The sequence below is a fragment of the Culex pipiens genome, chromosome 1 (assembly GCF_016801865.2).
Source record: "Culex pipiens pallens isolate TS chromosome 1, TS_CPP_V2, whole genome shotgun sequence".
Classification (NCBI taxonomy): domain Eukaryota; kingdom Metazoa; phylum Arthropoda; class Insecta; order Diptera; family Culicidae; genus Culex; species Culex pipiens.
Genome location: NC_068937.1, coordinates 61,985,911 through 62,011,848, shown reverse-complemented (window position 1 = coordinate 62,011,848; position 25,938 = coordinate 61,985,911). Strand labels below are relative to the sequence as shown.

General features: G+C 39.2%; 1 protein-coding gene across 1 annotated transcript in view; it reads right to left on the bottom strand.

Annotated features, from left to right (window-relative positions):
• Positions 1–25,445, bottom strand: part of LOC120419877 (UNC93-like protein) — a 28,043-nt gene extending 2,598 nt beyond the window's left edge. The window contains exons 1-8 of the mRNA XM_039582738.2: positions 25,125–25,445; positions 1,926–1,976; positions 1,745–1,861; positions 1,270–1,675; positions 974–1,202; positions 602–903; positions 411–542; positions 155–351 (exon numbers count right to left, since the gene is read on the bottom strand). Coding sequence (XP_039438672.1) covers positions 155–351; positions 411–542; positions 602–903; positions 974–1,202; positions 1,270–1,675; positions 1,745–1,861; positions 1,926–1,952 — 1,410 coding nt within the window. The 5' untranslated portion in view covers positions 1,953–1,976; positions 25,125–25,445. The remainder of the gene's footprint in view (positions 1–154; positions 352–410; positions 543–601; positions 904–973; positions 1,203–1,269; positions 1,676–1,744; positions 1,862–1,925; positions 1,977–25,124) is intronic.
• Positions 25,446–25,938: the final 493 nt, after the last annotated feature.

Here is a 25,938-nt window from a genome sequence, read left to right as displayed (position 1 = left end):
ACCAATATCAACTTGATTATCAACGCCCAATTAACTTTTATCCGCTTGTGGAGCATATAGTCATTTAAGGACTAAACTCTAATATCTATGAAGATAACAGAATTTAAACATTCCGTACAGGCCAATAAGATATCGATTTAAAATATTTACTAACCTTGGCCATTTGCCTGATTTCCACGATGGCGTAACCGACAAAGCCGAGCACCAACACAGCAAACAGAATGTACAGCTTCATGCGAGCGCACAACTGGGTAGAGTACGCGTACGCAATCACAAAACCTGCGGACTCCCAAAGCCGGTAGTTCGAGAACGCCGCCTCCTTGTTTCGCCGGAACAGCGCACCGTAGATACCTGCAAGTTAAACGCAGGTGATTTCGCGTTGACGAAACATAGCTGGGATAACCACATACCGTTGATCTGAGTCTGCCAAACCGCATCTCCGACTCCCCAAAGTCCAGCAATGGCGAAGAACACCAGCGGATGATCCGGGTGGGGTTTCCAGAACAAACAGTAAATAATCACTCCTCCGTGAACGAGACCACCTGTAGGATATGCAATTGTTCGGCTTGCTTTAACTTTCCTATTTTGAAGAACCGCTTACCAAGAATGATGATCGTCACGCGGCCAATGTACTTCATGATCGAGCCAAAGATGATCGAGCAGATGGCGTTCACCACGCCGAAGCAGATCATTACGTATCCAATCTGGTGGATTCCCAGGGCACAGGACACGTACGCCTGAGTGAACTCGGCTCCGATGAAGGCTTGCTCCATACCGATGAAGACCGTGATCGGAATCAGCAGCTGTTGGTTGACCTTCTTCAGCTGTTTGAAGGTGGCGGTCAGCAGTTGCACGCCGGAAACTTCAACGGCCGAGATCGACCCTCGTCGTTTTTCACCATAGCTGGAAGTAAGCATGATTCAGAATTTTAAAATCTGCGAAGTTAAGAGAGTGTCTTGTACGTATGACTTACCGAGACAGTGGGTCCATGAACAGGGCAATGATGATCACAGCCGCGACAATACAGGACAAGTAGATCGCGGAAATTTCGAAGATCTCCGAATCTGGTGGACGTTGGAGGTTGGCATTGTCGTCAGTTTCAACCACACAAAAGTTCGCACCGCACTTGTCCAGCGCCGAGTCCGTGAAGGTGTCATTTTCATCATGTACGCTGCTGCCTCCGTGGGCACCGCTAGATAGAACTGAAAGCATGTACAACAAGGAGGTTAGTCTAGACTTAAACCGTACAACTAAGTGAAGATTTCTAACCCAAACTGGAGATTAGATTTCCCCACAGCTCGGCCGTCTGCCAAGCCAGGAAGAAGAACCCGAAGAAGCGCACGATGATGGCCTCCACCGACTGTTCGGTGATCTTCGCGTACACCTGCCCCAGCTGGGTCAAGTAGGTGGCCTTACTGGCCCACATGGGAGCGGCACCCAAACCGACCAGAATTCCCGCCGGAACCAACGTGTAGAACGTCGGGTAAAACTGGGCAGCAATGTAGGGCGCATAGCACAGCATGCTCACACAGAGAGTCCATTTGACGGTTAGCTTTCGGATCACCAGAGTGGGCAGGAAGATACAGGACACGACCAGGGCCGCGTAGATTGCACTCAGCGATACCGTTCCGAGGCCATCCTTGGCGTTGATCGACGACTGCAGGTTAGCTGTTCCCTGTGGTATGAAAATAAAATTCAAGTTCAACACAAATTCGTCAATTCCAACATAAATACTCAAACTGACCTGGAAGGCGGTGAACTGGACCATGAACGCAAACGACACCGTCGTGATGTTCTTCAGAATACGCCATTTCTCACTCTTTGATAGCAGCACCTTGTCTCGCAACGATGCTGAGTCGTTCTAAGATTAGAAGTATACAGTTGTTAACATCAGTGGAAACATGCTCTTATAAAGGTAAAATTACCTTGTCGGGATCGAATCCTCCGTGCATTGTGATTTATTGATTCAGTTACATCTGTGGAATAAAATAACAGATTTTGTAAGTGGCAAACATCAACTATTCTTTTCAGGTCAACATAGAAATCTTCTCACATCAAAGAAGTGTAAGGTAAAGACGTTATTTCCATAAAAATTTACTAAAAAAATTAATGGCTTCAAAAAGTTCCACATATCTAATCATAAGTTTTGGATTTTTAGTCCAACTGCCTACCAGCGACTCCACCGAGGCAGGACCCAGGGAGACGACACCTAAACCTGGATTGAGCTAACGACCTAACCCTCTAAGTTTGACTGGGGCAAACATTTACTTCCCCATCCGACGAAAGGCGTGGTCAGACAAATCTCGTCTCGAAAAATGCTACCGAGACCGTCTGGGATCGAAACCAAGCCGACTGGTTGAGAGGCAACCACGCTTACACCTACACCACGGTTCTAGCTACTTAGTATTAAAGTTTTTATAACTCTGGAAATACTATATTTAACTTATCTAAACTAAATATTTCGAACTTTTAATTTAACGAAATGTCAATATATTATTTTGAATAAAGACAAAAATCAAATTTCGAGCGCATCTGCCAAGGCCACCACCACCACACTCGCGAAACAATTTAATGGGATCCCTTTTTGAGTGTAGAATTTTCGTGCTGTCATCTGTCACAAAAAAACAGCCGCAACAAAAACAAACGTGATTCCTGAAACAAAATTTGGAATCTTTTTTTCGACAAAGGGTAAGTTTCACAGTATTTTTGATAAATCGAGCTTAAATTTGTTATTAATACCATCAGTTTTTGTCCATTTCCAGAATAGACAGTGCCGAGGAATAGCTGGAGATTATGATCCGTTTGCAGACGAACGCAAAATCAAACCATCCACATTAACGACCCCCGGGTCTTTTGTGGTCTCTATTGCAAGTTTCTGCTCGAACCTAGGAGTCCGAAGGCTTGAATGGGGAGAGCACCCAAACCTCTTTCTACTCCAAGGAACCTTCCACCCCAGTGTTTGAACTGACGACCTTTGGGTTGCGAGTCCAACCGCCGCCAGCGATTCCACCGGAGTAGGCTTGGTTTGGTGTGTTGTTTGTACTTATGGCATGGAGACGACTCCTACACCTGGACGGCCTAACAATAAAGGCCGGGACCGACATTTTACTTCCTCATCCGATGAAAGGTTGGAGCAGATGGGAAATCTGGGTTCGATTCCCATCTGCAGACGAACGCGTCGATACCGAATCAACCGAGAACCACTGTGGCAAAGCCGGAATCGGAAGCGAGGATGACTTAGGAAAGGAAGTTCATGCAGAAGGAGAACCGTCGCAAAATCGATCCCAAGTTCTGGAAATCACCAGACCAGGCGGCAAGGACCTTTTTTCATTTGAACGCGTTTTTGCCAGCGTAATTCAAGAACCAGCGTTGGAAACAGCAGTCCAGTTGCAAGAGAACGATTTCAGTCAGCACCTGGCAACCAAAGTCACGGACAGACGGAACGAACCATGAATGATTGCTTCATTGTGATTTTATCACTCTTATTCACGAAATAAACTTTGTTTAGCCGTATGTTTTATTTTTCGCATCAATCATGGCAAAACAATCAAGCCGAACTTCTTCAGATTCTTTCTCAAGCCGTTTCCGGCTAGAAGGTTACCCCAGCATAGTTCCCACAGTGCTCGAACAGTTTTAAGCACGGATAAATCCGGAACAGATTAATCGCGTCAAGAATGTCGTGTATCACAGCACAGGTTCGTTGTGTCCATGTTTTCGATCTAAATCCCGTTTTATCAATCCGAACACAATCACCACCGGGTTAATGAACGAGCAGAAGGCCGGGAGGCATATTGGATCGCCTTGAGGTTGTTCACTTTATGTCGATCATAGAAATTCTTGGCCCGGTCCATGATCCAGACGGAATTAAATCCTCGTTGATCTAATTGCTGCTCCAAATGTCTTGTACACCTGGTCCCGTTTCTTACGATTAACACCGCCGGTTGAGTTGAACTTTTTAAGCCATTCCCAGATCGCAGATTAAGCCAGCCTGCGATCTTGCCTGCGATGAACATTTTGCATTATCCAATCCTAGTTAATAAAATGTTTTTTTTTAGATTTGAACTAATTTAAAGTAAAAAACTTTTTTACGTACCGAAAATCCAAAGTCGAACAACCAAAACATTGCCGAGAAAAGTCAAATCTGATCGGCTACACGCAAACAGGCAAATATTGCCCGTATTCCCGAAAAAGACACGCGGCATACCAGCCTCGAAACGACGCGCCGCACTTTCGGCAAATGCGCGCTGTCAAATCCCATACTGCGCGTTTTGTTTTTGTTTATCTTCTTCTTCGAATCGCTTGCCTTTGCTGCCAGGTATGTTTTTTATTGCTCGAAAAGTGCAGAAAATCGCTGGCAACAATGTTTATGGCACATTATGAAATGCCGCGCGGCGTGTACCTTTGAAAGAAACGGACAATACTCAGACTAAGTTTGACATTTCGACAGAGAAACTGCGCAACAGATTATTTTGCGGAAGAGATCTGTTGCGCACTTCGGTTTGGTTTGGGTGGAATAAAGACAATACCATAGAATAGCTAAACAAGCATTTTGGAGTGGGTACAACACCGTTTTGGGGGTCTTTGTATCGATAGAGTAGATTTTTCGTTGAAATAACGGAATTACATCGTCGGAAAATCCGCCGGCATCCGAACCGGTCCACGATTTACAAGTCAACCTATGTGGCATCGGAAAGAGCATAAAATTTCCGATCTTTTGATACCCAAACATCTAGATTTTCTATAAAAACCACGTTTTTAAATACCTGGGCAAAGAGTTTTTAAATACCAGAACAAAAATTACGAAAGTCCATACATTTTTGGCAGGTTGCTCAAACGAAACCATAACAACGTTACATACTGTATAGTATTGCCAGATCTTCAAACTTTTTGCTCCAGTGGAAAGGTTTAACAAAAAATAATATGTAAAAAGAAAATTAACACAAAGTGGCTCATGTTACCACTGATAATAACAATAAGCTGAAATGCTAACAAGTAAGCACCAACAATCATCAACCACATTAACCAGAGAACAACATTGCCACCTGCGCTGACCCATTAGGGTGTAATATGGTTGCATGGAAAAAAATAAAGTTGTCCAAATTTAGTGAGCACAGCACTTTTTCAGTTCCTTTTGGGGTCCTAAACAACTCCCCAAAGTTTGGGACCGATTGGTTTAGTCCTCACTTTGCGCAAAGCGATTCAATTTTCCATATAAATTTGTATGGAGAAAACCATTTTTTTTTTGGATATTGATATTTATCAAATCCACGTTTCATGCTATATCAAAACCGGACTCATATTCGGATGCTCTAAAATGTGCTCTATAACTTTGCCGAAGAGAGTATGGTGCTAACTTGCTCCTATAAGAAGATATAGCGTCCTCAAAACTCGTCTAAAACGTGATTTTAGAGCAAAAAACACGTTTTAGACGAGTTTTGAACACGTTGTATCTTTTTTTAGGGGCAAGCTAGCATCATACTCTCTTCGGGTAAGTTGTAGAGGACATTCCAGAGCATTCGAAAATGAGTCCGGTTTAGATTTAGCATGAAACGTGGATTTGATAATTATCAATATCCAAAAAAATGGTTTTCTCCATACAAATTTATATGGAAAATTGAATCGCTTTGCGCAAAGTGAGGACTAAACCAATCGGTCCCAAACTTTGGGGAGTTGTTAAGGGCCCCAAAAGGAACTGAAAAAGTGCTGTGCTGGAAAATCGATTTTGATATTACACCCTACTGACCCATGCCAATTGTTCTAAATCGCAATTCATGAACACCAACACCAACCGATGAGCCGGCGAAAATGTGTACAAATTAAATGCGCGAGTAATTTCCCCCCAACACTAAGACGTTTGGCCATTATTTTGTCGTAAACGAAGTCGCTTTTCTGTCCATTTTTCGCCGCACTCCATTCATCTTTAGCCGCGGCGGGAGCTTAGTGGGTGGATCATTGGGCACAGGTAAATCAGAGGGAACGATGGGTGGAGGCACCCTCCTCGTCCCCCCGACAAAACAACTGCTGCTCTGGAAGCACATCATGAATAAATCCAATGCTGGGAGCTGGGAGAGAGCAAAAAAACATCAACGGACTCTCCACAATCACGTGTATGTTAGCTTATGTACCACCGGAAATGCTAATTGCATGATACGCGGAGACAATACTTCTATCACAGTCTGTGACAGATAATGTAAATCAGCCACATTAGGCTTATGGAACACAGAGCCAGCAGCGACAGCATCAGCAAGGTACTCAGGCCCAGACAGATCATAGAATCAAACTTACAGCGCGGAATCACGACTTTTCTCTCGAGGAATTTGGGCGGGAATTTGCTTCTGCAGGTTTCATTGACATTTTTTGATCTGATTCTTTTGTTTTCAATGATTCAATGATTTTCAGAATGATCGGGAAATCAAATGTATTCAGACACTTTTTGATTGTTTTCTTGATTTTTCATTTTAGAAAACGACGTTGATTACACATGACATTGACCAATAAACAGATTATGAAATAAGGCTAGAATAAATATTTCATATTTTTTAAAGTAGTTGGGGCAAGGGGAAAAACAAACCGCTTAAATAAAACTCTTTGAATAATGTTACAAAAATAAATACATTTTAGAATTTCGCTTTGGTGAGTTCCCTTAAATGGTATGTATCCGGTTTCTGAAAAAAATAACTTTAAATATTCAAAACAATAATTTTAAACTACCTTTCCAGAGTTCGGGACCGATTAAGCCCCTATGGGGCAGATTGGATTAACTTAGGAACAAAATGTTCCGTTAAATATATCGTTCAATGATTGGATATGGCTAAACAACATTTCAACAAATTTTCCGTTGAGTTTAATCACTTTTACTAAATTAGTACCTTATCATAATCATTCAAGAAATAAATGTAAACTTGTTCTCATAATAAGTTTCAAAAATCGACTAATTTAGCATTGAACATGAATTGTAGTGTTACCAGGTGTTGGGTTGGGTACCATTTAAATCGAAAATTCATTGAAATTTTAATATTTTTATTAAAATGTGGGAGACCGTTGGCAAACAATTCAATTTTCATAAGGTTTTTACCATAAATATGTTGATTTTTGTTAGAATATTGTGTTTTAAGAATATGCTCTGAAGCGTATTTTTTCGCCCATCCGTGGAACCAGTTTTTGCCCACTTTAGAAATCAAGGAATCAAAATTAATGTTGACTTGAAATTATTCACTGCTTCTTGTCGATCTTAATCAATACAGTACTACATTCACCCTGGGCAAAAATGCGATCGCGTAATTTTTACTTTTACTTTATTTTATTCAAAATAATTATGAAAATCTATAAATAATCAGTAAACGGTTTGTTTAACCGTGAAATTCAGACAATAATTCAAGCACTGAATTGTTTGAATGCCATTATTTTTAAATACTCCACAAACGTTTCTAACGAAAAACAACGCATTGGAAAAGTTTATGTTAGTATAAGATTTTTATTAATTATTTATTATAGAGTTTTTCAGCCGGAGGCTGGTTCAATTCTTTTGGATGATTTGACTTCGTGCTTGAGGTCGACCCGGTTACAATGTTGTTTTTAATAAATATCAATTATAGATCGTAGTAAATTTTGAATCTTTCAGAAATTGTATAAGTTTTTCCTCCATGTTCTTGTCGTTCTTTAGGATGTCTAGGATGTTATTTGGGAGATTATGTTTGTTTAACTAAAAAGTGTTCAACAGCCGCCTTTACATCGCAGGTAGGGGGTCGTGCATAAACCACGTGGCTTTTTTTTAGAATTTTTGACCCCCCCCCCCTACCCCCCCATGGTTTTTCGTGGTTTCTCGCCAACCCCCCCCCCCTTATGGCCACGTGGCTTATTTCTCTGAAAAATAAAAAAAAACTTGTTGAATTCAAAAAATAAATTTACAATGCATTTGTCTGCATCCATCTGACCTCCTTTTTTCACTAAATATATTTATTTTACAGTATACAATTTAATTGTAATGTTACAGAAAAAAAGATTATCAAAACTTTTTTTTCTGTTAATCCTATCAAACAAGAAATTTGAGAAAAAGTTTGTCGATTACAAACTGGAAACCAAAATTATTTAGTTGAAAGCAATGGAATGCATCTAAAATATAAATGCTTTTAGAGTATGAATTATGCTCAAAAAATCAAACCAAATAAACGGATAAAAAATATTACATAAACAAGTGAGCAATGATTCCATGTGTCCAAAAAAGTAATTTTGTACCATTAGGGGAAAGTGGGGCAAGTGTAACAAGCTAAGGAAATGCTCGTTATAACCCATTAAAAAGTTAAAAAATCTGTCGGATTTTATTATAATCATCTTATTCTAGGTCTTGACTAAGACTTTGTTTAAACAAGTTTTAAAAAAATCCTGTTTTTTAATGTGAAAAAATGATTTTAAAATTTTTGATTTTCCGTACGTTCTACTCAACTAGTGGGGCAAGACGAGCAACCCGTTGGGGCAAGAGGAACAATGCATGAAAAAATATGGTAATTTGCTAACAATTGAACTGTTATCACTTAGATACATCAGATTAGAATGTATTTGAATGGTTTCTTCCATTTTTAGATTAAATAATAATATTTTACTAAAATTTTATCGTTTTTACGAAAAAAAATACTACTTCGATGATAAATAGTAAATTTTCATAATACCACTATACTTTGTATGTACAATTTTTTTTAACGATTGTTAATCAGTTTTTAAGTACTTTCATGTATTTATTTCCCAATAAAATATGTTGTTGCAGCAATTCGTAATTTTTTCCATACTAAAAATCCATATGGTACACTTGCCCCACCTGAACAAGATTTTTTAAAAGCTCTCAACAAAAATAACCAATAGTTAAATCATACTTTGTAATAGGTGCATGTCATTTGTAGGGACACTACTGATCTAGGAAAAATAGCATTTTGATAAAATGAGCCTTAAAACGAACCCTAAGCCTTATTTTGTACTTTCCAAATATTATAAGAAAACAAAGGTTTCGAAAAAACTTCATTAAATCTTATGCCCCGTGGCGTTTACGTCATTTTGGCGGTTATGTGGTAGTAGAATCAGCTAATTGCATTGCTAGCAACAATTCATCATACTGGAAATAATCAAAATTGTACAAATTACGGCCGTAGGAGCGATTGTTCCTCTTGCCCCATATTGTCGTCTTGCCCCACCTTCCCCTATTTCTCGGATGTGTGACAAAACGTCAAATGAACCAAAGATCGAATGCCAAAAGGTCGAAAGACATAAGGTCGAAAGACATAAGGTCGAATTGACAAAAGGTCGAAAATGGACAAAAGGTCGACTGGACAAAACGTCGTAAGGATAAAAGGTCGAATGTGAAAAAATGAAACAAATAATAATAATTATATAAACTTCTTAAATATTCTTGAAAAACATATTTCACGGTGGGTAAGAAGGGGATTATTATGCAACTTGCATGCACCTCGGAAATTCTTTCTGGAGGTTGTTGGGGGGACTATTCTGAGTCAGAAAAATCAACTCTCAAAATATTCTGTCGGTGAAAACTGATTTTATCTCGATTTGAAGTTCAAAAACCTAATATATCACCTAAAAACTCAAAAATACGTCTAAAAACTCGGTCTATCTCTGGACAAAGATGTACATTTTCATCTAGTTATAAATTTTTAGTTCACAAAATATATTACTGACATAGTACACCTTCAATCGATCCATTACTTGAGTCCAAGCGTCATCAGAAAGTGTAAAATAATGTTATTTCTGAAAAAATATTTTCAATTTGCTCTGGTAAATAAACTGTCATGTCTGAATTCAAAAACTAATGTTGTAGCATTGTTGCTAGCAAAATGAAGAACAATTTTGCAGAAAAAAGTATGACATTTTATCCATTTACTGTAAGGTTATGTCTATTTGAGTGAGAAAATTTCTGCCAACTTTCAAAATTTTTCGATATTTAACTCATTCCTGTTATAAACAGCTACTATAATCATACTCAGGAAGATGTAACAAAAATTATAATTTGGCGTTCATTCAGGGGTTGGTTACGGTGGGTACACTGAGCTAAAATTCCAAATATGAGCTTGATTGAACTTAACAGGAGCTGGCGTTTTGCATTTGATTTTTGAATGAGATTTAACCCGTAAAAATCAGTTTTTTTTTTCAAAAATGTTGATTTTTTAGTCACTTTGGCCACTATAGCGTTGAGTTTCAACATCATTGGCGTGTAGGACAGATCCTTGCAGATGTTTTGGTATATATAACATTGAATTGAAGCACTCTGGAGCTCTGTACAGGCCTTCAAAATTTTGTTTTTTTTAGAAAAACGTCTCAGCAGAAAAGATAAGCGTCGCGCCATTTCATTTTGCTCAAAACTTCAATGTTATATAGGTCAAAACATCCGCAAGGATCTGTCCTACACGCCAATGATGTTTAAAATAAACGTTTCAGTGACCAAAGTGACAAAAAAATCTACATTTTTGAAAAAAAGTGTAACCCGTAGATTAAATCTCATTCAAAATTTATATGCAAAACGCCAGCTCCTGCTAAGTTTAATCAAGCTCATATTTGGAATTTGAGCTCAGTATACCCACCGTAACCAGCCCTTGAATAACCGCCAAATTATAATTTTTGTTACATCTTCCTGAGTATGATTATAGTAGCTGTTTATAACAGGAAAGAGTTAAATATCGAAGAATTTTGAAATTTGGCAGAAATTTTCTCACTAAAATAGACATAACCTTACAGTAAATGGATAAAATGTCATACTTTTTTCTGCAAAATTGATCTTCATTTCGCTTGCAACAATGCTACAACATTAGTTTTTGAATTCAGACATGACAGTTTATTTACCAGAGCAAATTGAAAATATTTTTTTCAGAAATAACATTATTTTACACCTTCTGATGACGCTGGGACTCAAGAAATGAATAGATTTAAGGTGTACTATGTCAGGGATATATTTTGTGAACTAAAAATTGATATCTGGATGAAAATGTACATCTTTGCCCAGAGATAGACCGAGTTTTTAGACGTTGTTTTGAGTTTTTAGCTGAGTAGTGCGGTGCCTGTGGGGACGCGAAGTCCTGTTTTTTCGTGTTATTTTCCGTCTCTTTTGTGTCGCTGTTCGAGTGCATGGGGTGATTGGTCATTATAATTAAACAATGGCATCAGTAGTGCGGTGCTTGTGGGACGCGCAGTCCTGTTTTTTCGTGTTATTTTCCGTCTCTTTTATGTCGCTGTTCGAGTGCATGGGGTGATTGGTCATTATAATTAAATAATGGCATCAGTAGTGCGGTGCCTGTGGGGACGCGAAGTCCTGTTTTTTCGTGTTATTTTCCATCTCTTTTGTGTCGCTGTTCGAGTGCATGGGGTGATTGGTCATTATAATTAAACAATGGCATCAGTAGTGCGGTGCTTGTGGGACGCGAAGTCCTGCTTTTTCGTGTTATTTTCCATCTCTTTTGTGTCGCTGTTCGAGTGCATGGGGTGATTGGTCATTATAATTAAATAATGGCATCAGTAGTGCGGTGCCTGTGGGGACGCGAAGTCCTGTTTTTTTCGTGTTATTTTCCGTCTCTTTTGTGTCGCTGTTCGAGTGCAGAGTGCTTAATTGGCAAAGGGAGCGCGTGGTCGTAAAAAATATTCGGAGTGAAAAGTGATTTTTTTTGAGTGCCTTTTGTTTCGCATTTTTATCGTGTATTGTGTGCTGCGAGGAGAAGATTACCCTCTGAAAATGCAGCGTCATCAGTGCATAATTGGCAAAGGGAGCGCGTGGTCGTAAAAAATATTCGGAGTGAAAAGTGATTTTTTTTGGGTGCCTTTTGTTTCGCATTTTTATCGTGTATTGTGTGCTGCGAGGAGAAGATTACCCTCTGAAAATGCAGCGTCATCAGTGCATAATTGGCAAAGGGAGCGCGTGGTCGTAAAAAATATGCGGAGTGAAAAGTGATTTCTTTTGTGATTTTCAAAGCCCTTCCTATATCATCGTTGATCGGAAGGCACGGCGTCGGTTGGATTGTGTTTAAATTTTTCGAATAAGGTTTATTTTTTTTTGCGGTGAGAAAGCCAATTCTATATAATGAACGAAAGACGCACTGACAATTTAAATCGTTGAGTTAATAGTGGAGCAAAATAACTGTGTGTGAGTGATTTTGTGTGTTAACCAGAAAGACCTTCCCATAGCATCGTTGCTCGGAAGGCTCGCCGACGGATCTGTTATGAAAGTCCTCCCCATAGCGTCGTAGCTCGGGAGGCATCGAAAAGCCAATACCTTATCCCACTAACCCAAAAAAAAAATTAATCACGTGATGCTTGAAGGAGATGCTGTGGATTCAACGGTCTCAAGCGGTATCAACAAGTATATAGCGAAAAACTATGTGCTTGATGAGTCTGCAACTTCAACTATCGGACTAACATTCCTCCCTTTTGTTGAACTGCAGGCTTCTTGGGAGGGCGCCGGTATTGACTAATAAAGTCGGGGTCTTCAGGGGTTAAACAGTGAACGGATGGTTGGCTCCCACTGATCATTTTTGATTCATTGTTTAACTTCAGCTGATCTGTCAATAACGGAGTAGCAGCTCATTGGCAGTCAACCATGCTCATGCTCATGCTCATGCTCATGTTTTGAGTTTTTAGCTGATATATTAGGTTTTTGAACTTCAAATCGAGATAAAATCAGTTTTCACCGACAGAATATTTTGGGAGTTGATTTTTCTGACTCAGAATAGTCCCCCCAATAACCTCCAGAAAGAATTTTCGAGGTGCATGCAAGTTACATAATAATCCCCTTCTTACCCACCGTGATTTTCTTACTAACAAATCCGATTTTTTCTGTGAGTGAGATATTGTGAGTATGTGAATGGGATAATTCTTTCAAACATGTGCAGTTCTTTGAAATAAAGATGACTTCGCAATGTTTTTTTATTCTAAAAACAACCTACTCTTGATTGTCATAATATTTTTGTGAATTTTTCTATTCTTTCAAACATGAGCGATTCTTTGAAAAAAAAAAGTTCGCTTCTGAAATATGATGGAAATTTATTTTTATTTCTAACAACAACCTTTTCTTGATTGTCATGATATATTTGTGAGTTTTTCCATTCTTTCAAACAAGAGCAGTTCTTACAAAAAAGGTTGACTTCTAAAATAGTTTTATATTTTTATTAAACAGCTTATTCTTGACTGGCGTAATGTTTTTGTGATTTTTTCCATTCTTTAAGGTTTTTTAAAAAAGGTTCGACTTCTGAAAACATCATTAAATTTTTTTTTTATTTAAAAAAAACCTGTTCTTGATTGTCGTAATATTTTTGTGAGTTTTTCCATTCCTTCAAATATGAGCAGTTCTATCAGAAAAAAGTTTGACTTCTAAAATATTTTTTATTTTATTTTTAAAACCTATTCTTGACTGTTGTAATGTTTTTGTCAATTTTGCCATTCTTTCTAATATGAGCAGTTCTTTAAAAATACTACGTTTTAAATATTTTGTAAGTTTTTGATTTATTTATAAAAAAATCAATAATATACCCGCATGTATAAAAAAAATCGATCGCATTAATTTATTATTAAATATGAATTTTTCAAAAAGTTAAATTTGGCAAATGATTTATCCTTTTTTTTCAAATTGAAAACAAAACTAGCTGAAAGATCAGGAAATTCTTTATAATTTTACAATTTTGATCATACTTTTGGTTGCTGAGATATTTATGTTGAAAAAAAATGAAAGATGATTTTTTTTTAATATTAATAAATGTTTCTTATTTATATTGATCTTCAATGGCGTTACATTAAAATTTTATTCACGAATACTGCCCATGTTCGCAAAAATGTCCCATATGCAAAAACAGCATGCTGAGAAAAACGCTTTTGAAGTTTGTCCCACACAAAAGGCTACGTGTTAAATTTTCGCGAAAAAAAAATGGATTTCCTCTTGATTTCTAAAACAAAGTACTGGATGTTGTAGGCTTTTTTGAGCGTTCAATTTCCCAGGGATTCAAATTGCCCGGGAAACGGAAAATTTTCAACAAATTTCCCGGGAAATCCCGGAAATTCTTGAGAAATTTGAAATTTATCAAAAATTTATCCGATCCTGGTTCTGATTTATATTATGCAACAACATTGTACAGAATAGCAACTTAATTGGTTAGAATATGTGTGAGGATCGATGAGTGCCTTGACTGCTTGTAAAAAAAACATACAGTTTCAGGAAAATATTTAAAATTTTATAAATTTAAAAGCTGTTCTAAAATTCGTTCGAATGAATTGTTATAACACCCCAAATTATGGACTATCTCTTAAATCCAAATGCCAAGCTCATATTCACTTTAATCCTTTTCTCGGTTAGAAGAAAATGGCTTTCGCTCATACGAATGAATATCAATCAGAAAACAATTTGTCGGTGAATTTCAAAGTAGATAAGTATCGTTTGAAAAGAAAAATTGTGACGGGTTATTTTCTAATGTTAGGCAATTCACCTGCAAATGTAGTAGTGAAACCGAAATGTTGAGCGATAATCCTGAAATTGATTTTTTTTATTCCCAAGACAATACAAGGTATCTTGAGATTGAAGTGTATGCAGGTCATAAAATTTAATTAGCACAGTTTTTGATGTTTTTTTATAGAAAATATTTTTTTGATTGGCCACGTGGTCAGCCGTCGACCCCCCCCCCCTCCCCCCATGGCTTTTCGTGGTTTTTTTCGGTCAGACATTCAACCCCCCCCCCCCCTAAGGAGGCCACGTGGTTTATGCACGACCCCTAGGGCAGGTTCTATGAAAGTTTGTTCCGCTTATAAAGTTATGTGTTATAGGGGTGTGACCAACGCGTAATCTCGAGAGCATTTTTTGTTCTGTTCTATTCTCTCTGTCGGTCCAAACTGTAGTTTCCCTTTTAATTTTCCGGAGAAAGAGATCTCGTACTTTCGTCCAACTTCAGGTCTTGACATGGTATAGCGTTGTGTAAGGTTCTGCTGGTTTGGCCGCGTTTCTGAAGGTTGTCTGCACGCTCGTTCCCAGGAATACCGACGTGAGCGGGTATCCACATGATGACAGTCCTTTTAGTGATGTGTTGCTGAATATCTTGGATCCAGGGGTGGGTGGGTGTTGAGCTTCTCAGCGCATTTACGCAGCTTTGAGAGTCGGTTAAGATGAGTTTTGGTATTGTTGGTGTTGTTTTGACTACTAGTAGCAGCAGGCTTCTGCCGAAAATACAGAACATTGGTCCGGTAGCTTGAGGTGACTTTCCCTTTTGTCCAGGACAGCTCCAATTCCAACTCGAGTCGATGATTTAGATCCGTCGGTGTAATTGTGGGTATAGTTCGCGTATTTTGTAGCTAGGAGATGTTCTAATTCAGGTCTAACGACCCTCGACATGGCACCAGCACTGTATTTGTTTTCAGTTTGTGTGTCGAAGTATAATTCTGGCAGTATAAGAAATTATTAAATTGGAATCTCTACGAAACTATTTCAATCATAAATTGGTTCAAGTTGGTTGCGTAAAGTTAAGATCCATTAGGATGACGAAAACTGGAGCTGGGTGAAAACTGGGTTCTTTACCCTATCATTTCACAGTTTTAAATACTGCGAAAGAAAATTGCTTTTCATACACAAATGATTTCACCATTTCACAGTGTTCGGAATGGCAGAATTAAGTGGAAAAAATGGATAACTTCTTTATTTGACGTCTTAGCCAAATGGTGTCTTCGAAAGAGTTGTTGTACACGGAGAAAAAAGAGTTCCCAAAATCGTGAACACGCGTTCATGAAAATGGGAACCACGAACAAAGTTTTCAAATCCCATGGTACGTTTTTGGAAATCGTACCATGGAATTTGAACACTTTGTTCGTGGTTCCCATTTTCATGAACGCTTGTTCACGATTTTGGGAACTCTTTTTTCTCCGTGTACTTGATAAGGACTATCTTTTGAAGTTATTGACATACAGGGTGACGACCTTCCAGGGTGTCAGCCAAAAATTTACTTTGTTGGATTACGTTTTAGGGCTTTGGTGTCTTCGGCAAAGTTGTAGAGGAAAAAATTTCATGAAAATTTGTTAAAGGCGCCAAATATGTAGCTCTTAGTCTACTCAATATATACGCCATTTTTGCAAAAAAATGGCCCAAAAAAGCTTTTTTTTTGGTGATAACTCAAAATGTTAGCATTTTAGCGGCCTACCATGTTCTGAAAAGTTGTTTATGACATAAAATTACACATCTTGGGCACAGCAAGACAGCAAAATGTTTTGAGTCTTTATTGAGGAGTTAAAACTTTTTTTTTAATAGTGAATTTGAGCCTATTTTCAAGTTGCTATGTTTTCAAAACGACGCAACCGTCAAATTCCAATTGAGATATCTAAAAATAGACACCGATAGACACGGAGATATTTTCAGAAAATGTAGTTGAAAGTGTGTACTTTCAGGTGCATTGTTCGGTTTTGCGCCAAAATGCGCCATTTTGAAAACATAGCAACTTGAAAATAGGCTCAAAATCACTAAAAACGGTTATAACTCCTCAATAAAGACTCGAAACATTTTGCTGTCTTCGGCAAAGATGTGTAACTTTATGTCATAAACAACTCTTCAGAACATAGTAGGCCGCTAAAATGCAACCTTTTGAGTTATTACCAAAAAAATGCTTTTTTGGACCATTTTTTGCAAAAATAGCGTATATCTTGAGTAGATTAAGAGCTGCAAATTAGGCGCCTTGGACAAATTTTCATCATTTTTTTCCTCTACAATTTTGCCCAAAACACCAAAGCCCTACAACGTCATCAAACAAAGTTAGTTTTTGGTTGACACCCTGGAAGGTCATCACCCTGTATGTCAATAACTTCAAAAGATAGTCCATATCAAGTACAACAACTATTCCCAAAACACCATTTGGCTAGGACGTCAAATAAAGAAGTTATCAATTTATTCCACTTGATTTTGCCATTCTGAACATTGTGAATTTGTAGCACTTGCATTTTGGGCTATTTTGTGTTAAGGACGCCATTTTGCGCAGCTTGGGACTGCAAGATTTAACATCAATCATTTTATTCTACTTCTCGGAAAATCAAATTGTGTATTACCGCAATCAGTAAGACTTGGACAAACGAAAAGGTTGAGTGTTATAAATAATTCTTATCCTATAAAAACGAGCACTTCTTCCCATTCTCAAAAAAGATTGTACTACAATAACAGGAGCGTTTGGTTCGGTATACAGGAGCGTTTGGTACGGTATGTCCACGCATCCTTCCTCCCCTGTAGATTCTGTGAAATGTGCTCCGTTCACAGAATCTGTCTCTGCGGTTAATGCAACGAAGTAGGCCTGGCCGCTTTAATTCATACAATACATCTTCAGGGTTACTCAAGTGTACTGCAATAATTAACATTGACAAGAAAGAGCTTGGGGCGTAATCTAACCCCAAGTTCTTCCAGGATGCTTTCTTCGGACTGGCTGCGCTTGTGTTCGATTAGATTAGATTAGATTAGATCAAAAAAGATTGTACTACAATAAATCTCCGGCCACGCCTACGTACAACCGGTAGTTGGTAATAACTTATCCCATCACGCACGCTCGTGTCCCACACGTTTAAAACTCGTCAATGCAACCGACAATGATTGAACGGCAGCACGTTTCAGGAATGCCAATTTTCGCATTATTTTCGCACCAGCCAGCTGATGCATGATGGTCTGAATGAACTATTCCCTCCGTCTCCTCAATTCAATCGAAAATACCACGCACGCCGTCCCGGCTGTCTGAGAATACATAAATTAAATAGTACGGAAACGTTATAAAAGCTTCCCCGCGGTCCACAATTGGCCGGTACAACTGCTGGTGGACACCGGTCCGTATCGAATGGACCACATATGCTTTATAGGGTTATCACATTTTCATTTGGTAAAAGCTGCTTCGTTAAGAGAAAAATCTATTTCATTTTTAAAATGATTTAGCCTAAGAAAGAGCTTTTTGAGGAAGTTAATATTCCATTCATTGTAAATTTATATGCAATTTCACAACCCGGCCACCCTAAATGTAGACGCATCGTCTATGGTGGTGGCGCTACCAGAAAGCACCGGATAAAGTAGAGGTCTTTCATCTTCGGCCTTGACTACCGCTGCAGTTAACTTCATTGTGATTCTATGCGCGTTTAATTCGTGACAAATTGTTGGAACAGTACTCTGCCAACCTCAGTGGGAATATGATGGTTTTGCAAAAGATTAATTTTGCGAAAGTTTATGATGCCGATAACTATTACATCAAATAACAATGCGAATATTGCTCCCACCCTCCATATTGTCACAGTTTGCTAATTTACTTAAAATTGGGGTTTTTAATCTAATCAAAGGGGATTTGAAAACATTCCGCTACCGCTTCAAGGATAATTTTGATCAAATTAACAGCGTTAATGGGCTGCTCTTGTCTGGTGTGACAAATTGAAATCAGCAAACAGATAGGAATCTCCATCAGAAGCCAAAAATGAATAACAAGGAAATTGATGCATCATCTGCTACAAGCTGCGATAAGGCACAATCAGATGTCGATATCAATCATCAAGCAAATTAGATGCCATCGCAGCCTTGCTTCAGTCACAGCAAATGTGTCGCTGAGGCTGGCAAGATAATGGTCACAATGAATGTTAGCAGAACTGTATAACAGCATCATAATAACATTCGCTCACAAATTTATTAAAACAGTGATAAATACACAAACGTTGTTGGAAGATGCTTCGCACCAGATAAGTTTTCCATTATCATTCGCAATTCATCTCCGACAGCTTGTACTGGTCCACACTGTCGTGCTTCTCATACAGTAAATGATGTGGCTGTTTCAGGGTTTTTTGTTGTTGGTTTTACTGCATTAATATTTTTGTTAAACAATAGTGTTATTGTTAATTTATGTCCTGAAAGATCTGCAAACTTCCTAGAATATTTTAGTATCTCCGTCTATTAAATTTCCTTTCAGCAAAAATAGTAAACAGGTATAAAAGACATATAAAAACTAGAACTGAAAGTGTATGAACATATTCTGGTGGGATTGCCTCTACTCAAATTTGATGTCTAATGTGGTAGGATTCAAGGGGCATAAGCTTAACTCTTCTTTTACTATGTTTAATAGATTTGAGGCCATTACAAACACACTTTTTCTACTAAACAAATTTAAATTTGGTAACATTTTCACGTAAACGTTAAACCCCGTTTTTGATGTTCCCAGAAAAACGCGTTCAAATGGACCTTGGATAAACAAAAAATGAAGCAAAACAATGTAAATGGGCCAATGTCGAAGGGTCAACAAAGAATCCATACTGCTCGTGCCTAAACAAAGCTTTAAGATTGTAATGATAAGAAGCGCCATTTGACGTAAATATTTTTTGCACATGCACATGTCAAATTGCATTACTGAAAACATTGGTACTTTGACTTTCAACATGCATTTTAAATGCCTTGCCCTGCTACAAACTGCCAAATCAAATTACAATCAAAATTTTAATTTTGACATAAATGTTGGTCCCGGCCTAACCTACAGATTAGGCAGTAAGGTCAGTCCAGGAGTAGAAGTCCTCTTCATGGAAAGTATAAACCATGCTTTGGTAGAGTTGATGGTCGGCAGTTAGACTAACAATCCAAAGGTAGTCAGTTCGAATCCCGGGGTGGATGAAAGCTTAGATGTAAAAAACAGCCTTCGGACACTTAGTTTCACTTAGAGTACGCCAAGGCACTGTACTAGTTTACAAAATAAATTTTAATCCAATCAATGCCACCGCAGTTTATGCAAACCCACGCTCTCTAGGATACATATCGGCATTTGAGTTGACCCACCAGGCGCAATATCCCCCCTAATTATGGTTCTTAGTTTTACTTGAATAAAAGGGGGATTCAACCTATGATCAAAGTTGACTCCCAAAGAAATTTATTTTTCAAAAGTTTGACAAATTCTTTTAAAAACAGTAAAACCGCCAACCGTGAAGTTTCCTGTATTTATTCAAATTCAAATTCGGTTTTATTGGTGAATAATCAAGATACAATAAGTTCTTTTGAGGTACAAAACAAAGTTTTGGAGTTCCTTTCAGCTGTGTGTTACATCATAATCCATTTTGGAACAGTTATTGCTTGTAAATAAAGGTGTTACCAAGAGTAAGAAAAATTAAAAAAAAACTTACTAAACTTGCTAGGAAAAGGGGATAGAAATAGAGAAAGCTTAAAACTAGATCACAGTTTTTTATCCTTTATAGATGTGCTTAATCATTAATTCCCCGAGGGCTACAAATTGCTCCGCCTTGTTACGGCAGCTCCGAAACCGCGTCATCATCTCCCCCGCGAGAGCAAAGAACTCCGGCAGGGTAAAGAGATCTTCCCCGGTGACTTCTTGCTGGGCCGCATTGCCGCTACCGGCCGCGACCACGCTGGCAAACGATCGCCCCCAGCCAGGAGGGATCGCTGGGTTGTCCGCTGGAACCGTACGCTGGCCAGCTGCAGGAACGGCTGCACTCGTACTTCGTTGAGGAGGGTGGGACGCTGCTGCTTTCTTCTTCCTCTTTTCCTGCTCCTCGAGGTAGGACTTGCGCGCAACGCATCCGCGGTAATTACCGGTATGGTTACCGCCGCAGTTCGCGCACTTTACGCGCGGCTTGGTTTGTTCTGCGTTTTCCCCCAAGTCCGCCTTTCGTGGCAGTACGCACACCTCCGAGAGGTGTGACTCACCGCACTTCACGCAGCGGGGCTGGAGGTTGCAGTTCCGCGAGCCGTGGCCGAATTTCTGGCAACGGTGACATTGCGCTGCGTCCGTCGGATTTTTGGAGTAAAACCGCCAGTTTACCCAAAAACCGTCCAACGCCTTAGTCCGCCGCAGGTCTTGAATCTTGACGGTGCCGCGGTCGAAGTACAACAGGTACAGTGTGTGTGTACCTGTGACTGTTGTCTTCCGCGAGAGGACTTTTATGTCTCGCGGCGTTATTCCGGCACCCGAGAGGTGCTCCTTGAGGACGGAGGTCGGGCGGTCTTGGTACCCCTGCAAGACAATCTTTACAGCGGTCTTCTGCGCGGGGTCAAATGTGTAGAATTTGAAGTTTTTACGCTTAAATTTCTCCACAACCAGGTCGAAGTTCTTTTGGTCAAATGTGAACACTTGCACTGACGCTTTACCTATTTTGAGGCAGTACACGAGGCCTTCCAGCTGCTCGTCAACATCGTCCGCCAACGTGTCCAAAACAAAAATTGGTGGTGGTCGTCGTTCCTTTGGAGTAATTACTTTTTTTGGCGTCGGCACTTTTTTCCGTGCACGACCATCGTCGTCGTCGTCGTCGGTAGTGCTACCGTCGGTGTTGTTGTAGCTGCTTTCCTCGTCACTCAGCCTCGCGAACTTGTTACTGGTGGGAATGTTGGCGGATGTTGAAGCGCCATCGGTCGACGGATTGCCGGAAGTAGCTGAACGGAGCCTAATAGGGCTGCGATCCTGGACGCGGTAATTAGCGTGTAGTAACTTGGGGTCGAATCCTTTGGCGCTCACACTCCCCGGCGCGATGGCGGTCGACGCGGCGTTGGTTTGTTTACCTTTTTGCACACGGCCGGTAGACGAACTTCGCGGGTTTTTCGAGGCCGCACTCGAACTGCCACGGCCACGGCCGGCCCTTGGCATGCTGTTGGAGCAAACTCGCGGCTAATCACGGTAAATTACGGCGAAAATTTTCGAAAAAACGATGGAGCACTGAGCACTTGACTGCTGCTTGCACTCGTGCGTACACGGAGGAGGTTCCTGTATTTATTAACAATTCCTTCCAATTCATTTTTTGGACTAAAATATTAGTTTTTTGCAGCAGGTTTTAAAATGATGAATTTTCAGCACGAGTTGTACATTATAAGACCGATTCTTAGCGAAGCTACACCAAAATATCACATTTTTGAATTTTCAATGTGATTTTTAATATGATAAAAATCATTTTCATTATGATGCAATAATTCTTACCTTAAAAGCCAAGAATATTGACCAAATGTGGTCTGCAAACCATTGAACGGGAGAGGAGTTTTTTTTCATAAATCTGCTCCTTTCGTTGTCCCGTCACGAAAAGAAATGGCTGGCAAAAACTCAAATTTCAACCAATTCTTTCAGTTCAAGGAGCAAAAGATTTGTTTTTTAATTTGTGATAATGTGTAGAAGAGCAAAAGTTTTTAAAAATCAAACTGGCAAAACTGTAGCGATTTTTGTAGTGTGCCTTTTAAAAGTCCAGTTTTAGGATGCTGTCCCGTCACGCTACATTTTTATTTCAGGGGAAGCACAGGTACTATATGGTTCATTCTGCATGATATTTCTTTGTAGGAAAATCAATTATCTTTCCAAATATGTAATAACATTGAGGGGTTTCTTCTTTTATTTTGGCACTACAGCCAAAACGCTGAAAAAAACTTGGATTTTTTTAAAAAAGGAGCCGAAGAATCGGTCATAAGGCTCTGTCGAGTTCGCATTTGCGTGGAGATAGTGATCTAAGCGGGTTGCAGACTGGATTTTGTCATGTCATCAGTTGTGTGCTATCTTGTGACAACGACCATTTAGTACTTTTCGAGAAAATCGATTTTAAAGTTTGTTGGTAAATAATTTCAAAACTATGAATGATAGAGCCAAACTTTTTGAAGAAATCGGTTTGTATACTATCGCTTTCAACTAATTTGGTTACACCAGTTAAAAGATACAGTAAATAATGTAAACAAAAATCTGAAAAGCACGTGTCACAAATGTGCTTCGAAAGTAAAATTGTACTACGTGTCACAAGTGTGCACAGAATTCCCATACAAACTAAAATAAGCTCAAATCAATGGTTTAATCGACTTAATCAATATATTTTTCGCAATTCGCAATTCGCAATTCGCAATTTTCAGTGTAAGAACGGGCCTTGACCGATCTTATGCACCAGGTTCCCGACGAACACGCACTGCCCTTACACCTACATCTCACCCTTGCTCTGAGTCAGTACGAGCAGCACGCTAGAACACGCTTTGAGTGTTCGTGCCAGGCATGCACACCTTCTTTTCCGGTTACGCATTTTAACTCGGCCGGGGGTGGTACATTACGTAGGGTTTGATGTAAGTATAAGCGCCTAACCATTTATAGTGTGCCTATCAACTTTCATAAAGCCAAAACTGTTTTATTTTTAGTTTGAATTCAAAAACTAATTGTTATTTACTGTGTATTGTTTTCTCCTGAAATCTTCCCTATTGTTGAGTCGTGTTTATCTGTTGCTATTTCTTTTGTCGCGGTGTTTTGTTACAATATTTTGGTCCTAAGCATTTTATAAAAGTTTTTCAAAAGTACAATAGTAATATTTGCGTTAATCTTTAATCATTTCATAAATTGAGTCAGGGCTCGAACCTCACTTGCTTAAGAAAAAGGTGAAGTTTCAAAACAATGGACAGTGAAAGAAATATACTATGTAAAGAATCAATAGTAAAAGAAAGATAGTAATTTATGAAGAAGATAACGAAATTAACAATAGTTAATGAAAAGAGATAACAAACAAGCTTAGATTATTGTTATGATGGGCAATTTACAGGGAAGATGAGAAATTATTGAAATAGATAAATAAAGAAAAGGCACATGATAAACAAAATTGACATCGCTGCCAAACTAAGGGAAAGCAGACAGTTTGTTGCAGCAGCATCAATTAGTAAAATAGAGTGGAAAAGCGTTGAGAAATAAGAGAATCAAATAAGTAAAATCGAAATCAAATGGAGGATAGTAAACAGAAGCTGCGTTAGAGAATCAGTGAAACAAAATTAACAGAATATAGATGATAGATAAAAACGGAAAGAAGAGAAACCCCGTTGTGTGATGTTTCAGGTACATCCACAGCAGTTGACTCAACATACTGCGAATCAAAACAATACCGTCTACAATCACAAATTACTTCCCTTTCCCACATTGTCGCGCCCCTTTCTTCTAGCCGTCTCGACTCTGACCCTCGCTGGTCAAAGGTTTACGATCCGTTTCCACAGGCCACCAGCTAGGTCATCATGAAAACCAAGCCAACGTGGAGGTAAGAAAATAGGACACTTGCAAGGAACCAGAGCTATACTGTCCTGATCAAGAAAGATCTAACAGGACTACGGACGTAGTCAGTGACGCTCCTTCCAGGATGTCCCTCGCCTGAGCGTCAACTGAAGGGATATCATCAGAATCATTCGCACTTGGCCTGCTTAATCAATATATTTTTATAAACAAAAGGTTGCATTGCCTTTAGAAAGTATGTGTGTACAAATTTTCCACATTTTCCAACAACGTGTATGACGTGTCACAAGTGTGCACAATCATTTTGATGATAAATTGGTCTATGTCACAAGTGTGTATTGCGATATCCGGGAAACGGAAGCGAGTTTCCAAAATCGGGTTAAAGCATCTTGTAGTGTTTGTTAAGTATAGCAAAACTTCATCATTAACTCATTTTCGACCAAAATGGCCTATGTCACAAGATAGCACACAGCTGACGATGTGAAGATGTAATGATCGTGAACCCATCATTCCACCAGGACAGGATAGGCAACACCATCAAAGCCAGCCATTGCCGACCGCTCCCATCTCCATCATTCACCGGGGAAGAAAAAAAATGATCAGGATCACGGGAAATGTTAACGCTGAACTTAGTTAGAAAATGGCACTCTATTGCCAAATTCGATTAAATTTATTGTTTTACTGGGCTGCGTAAGCATCCCGTGGATTAGATAGTTGTGAAAGGCTAATGCCGAGTTGGAAAAATACGACGAGTGCTCAAAAAATCGAGTTTAGCAACGATCACTTTTGCAAAGTATTGTTATTACTTATGTGTATAGCACATTTTCAAAAGAAAAAAAATGTCAGGATTGGCAAAAATGTTCGTATCTCGTGAGCATGACAAAGCTGAATTTTATAATCATGCCGTGCTATACTTTTGTACAGATAGGAGACCAGGTTTGCGAAGTCCGGTAACTATGCAGCAGTGCAAGCTTTCTTGCAAGTCTCGAATTAATTCTCAAATATCTTATTGGGATTTTAACTAATGATTGTGATAATTCTTTGCTCGGATTTTGCACTTGAATTGTCCATCTTATTTCTTTCAATTTAACTATCACTATACGACTTTCCAATCCATCTCGATCACAAAACCGTTGAGATCCAGAACTTTCGTTAAATACCACTCACCAACAGGTGTATCACCGTGAAACAGGATGAAACCCGCGCGCGCTCAACTCGTAACCGTTTTGTTGAGCACGACCAGAACAAAACGACTGCCGCTCAAGATTTTAGATCTGGGATTCCGAGTTTTCCCTCTGTGTTTCACACTTGCTCATCTATCACATATCACACACGACACCGGAAGACACGGCAGCGCAGTACCTCTTAGAACGAAGCAAAGGGAGATGTTTTGTAATTCGCGCACCTCAGAACAGGTATCTTCATCCTCCGACTAACGACAAATGACTGAAATCTGTGATAGCAAAGCTCCAAACAGGTAAGTACTCTTTTTGCAAAGCTTTTGCTTCTCACGCGCGCGCATCTCCGCGCACACACTACTGTTTTGTGTTTCTGCGGCCTGTCTTTATCAATCGTGTAGAACCATTGGACGAAAAAAAAAGACAAATGTGTATGAAAATATAATTATTCATCACTGCATGTCACATATTTTATTATGTCACTTACGTACGTTTGTATACTCTCCAGAGTGTGTGTACTTTATTCACGACGATCACCCACCGGTCATTATATCCATTACCCCTAGCATAGGTGTGGCCAGGGTGGGGTGAAACTGACACGGGGATGGAAGCTTCCGAGAGCTTTTCCCGCGCGATCACCACTGTGACAAGTTCTGAATCGTCGTCGTTGCAGCAGTGCACACTTTTCGTGACTCGAATTTTCGCCAGAATTGCTCTGGACACAATAGAACACCCAGCATCATCTCGTTGTGTGTATGGATTCATTGTCGACAGTACAGATCAACCCGCAGGCGAACGTAATT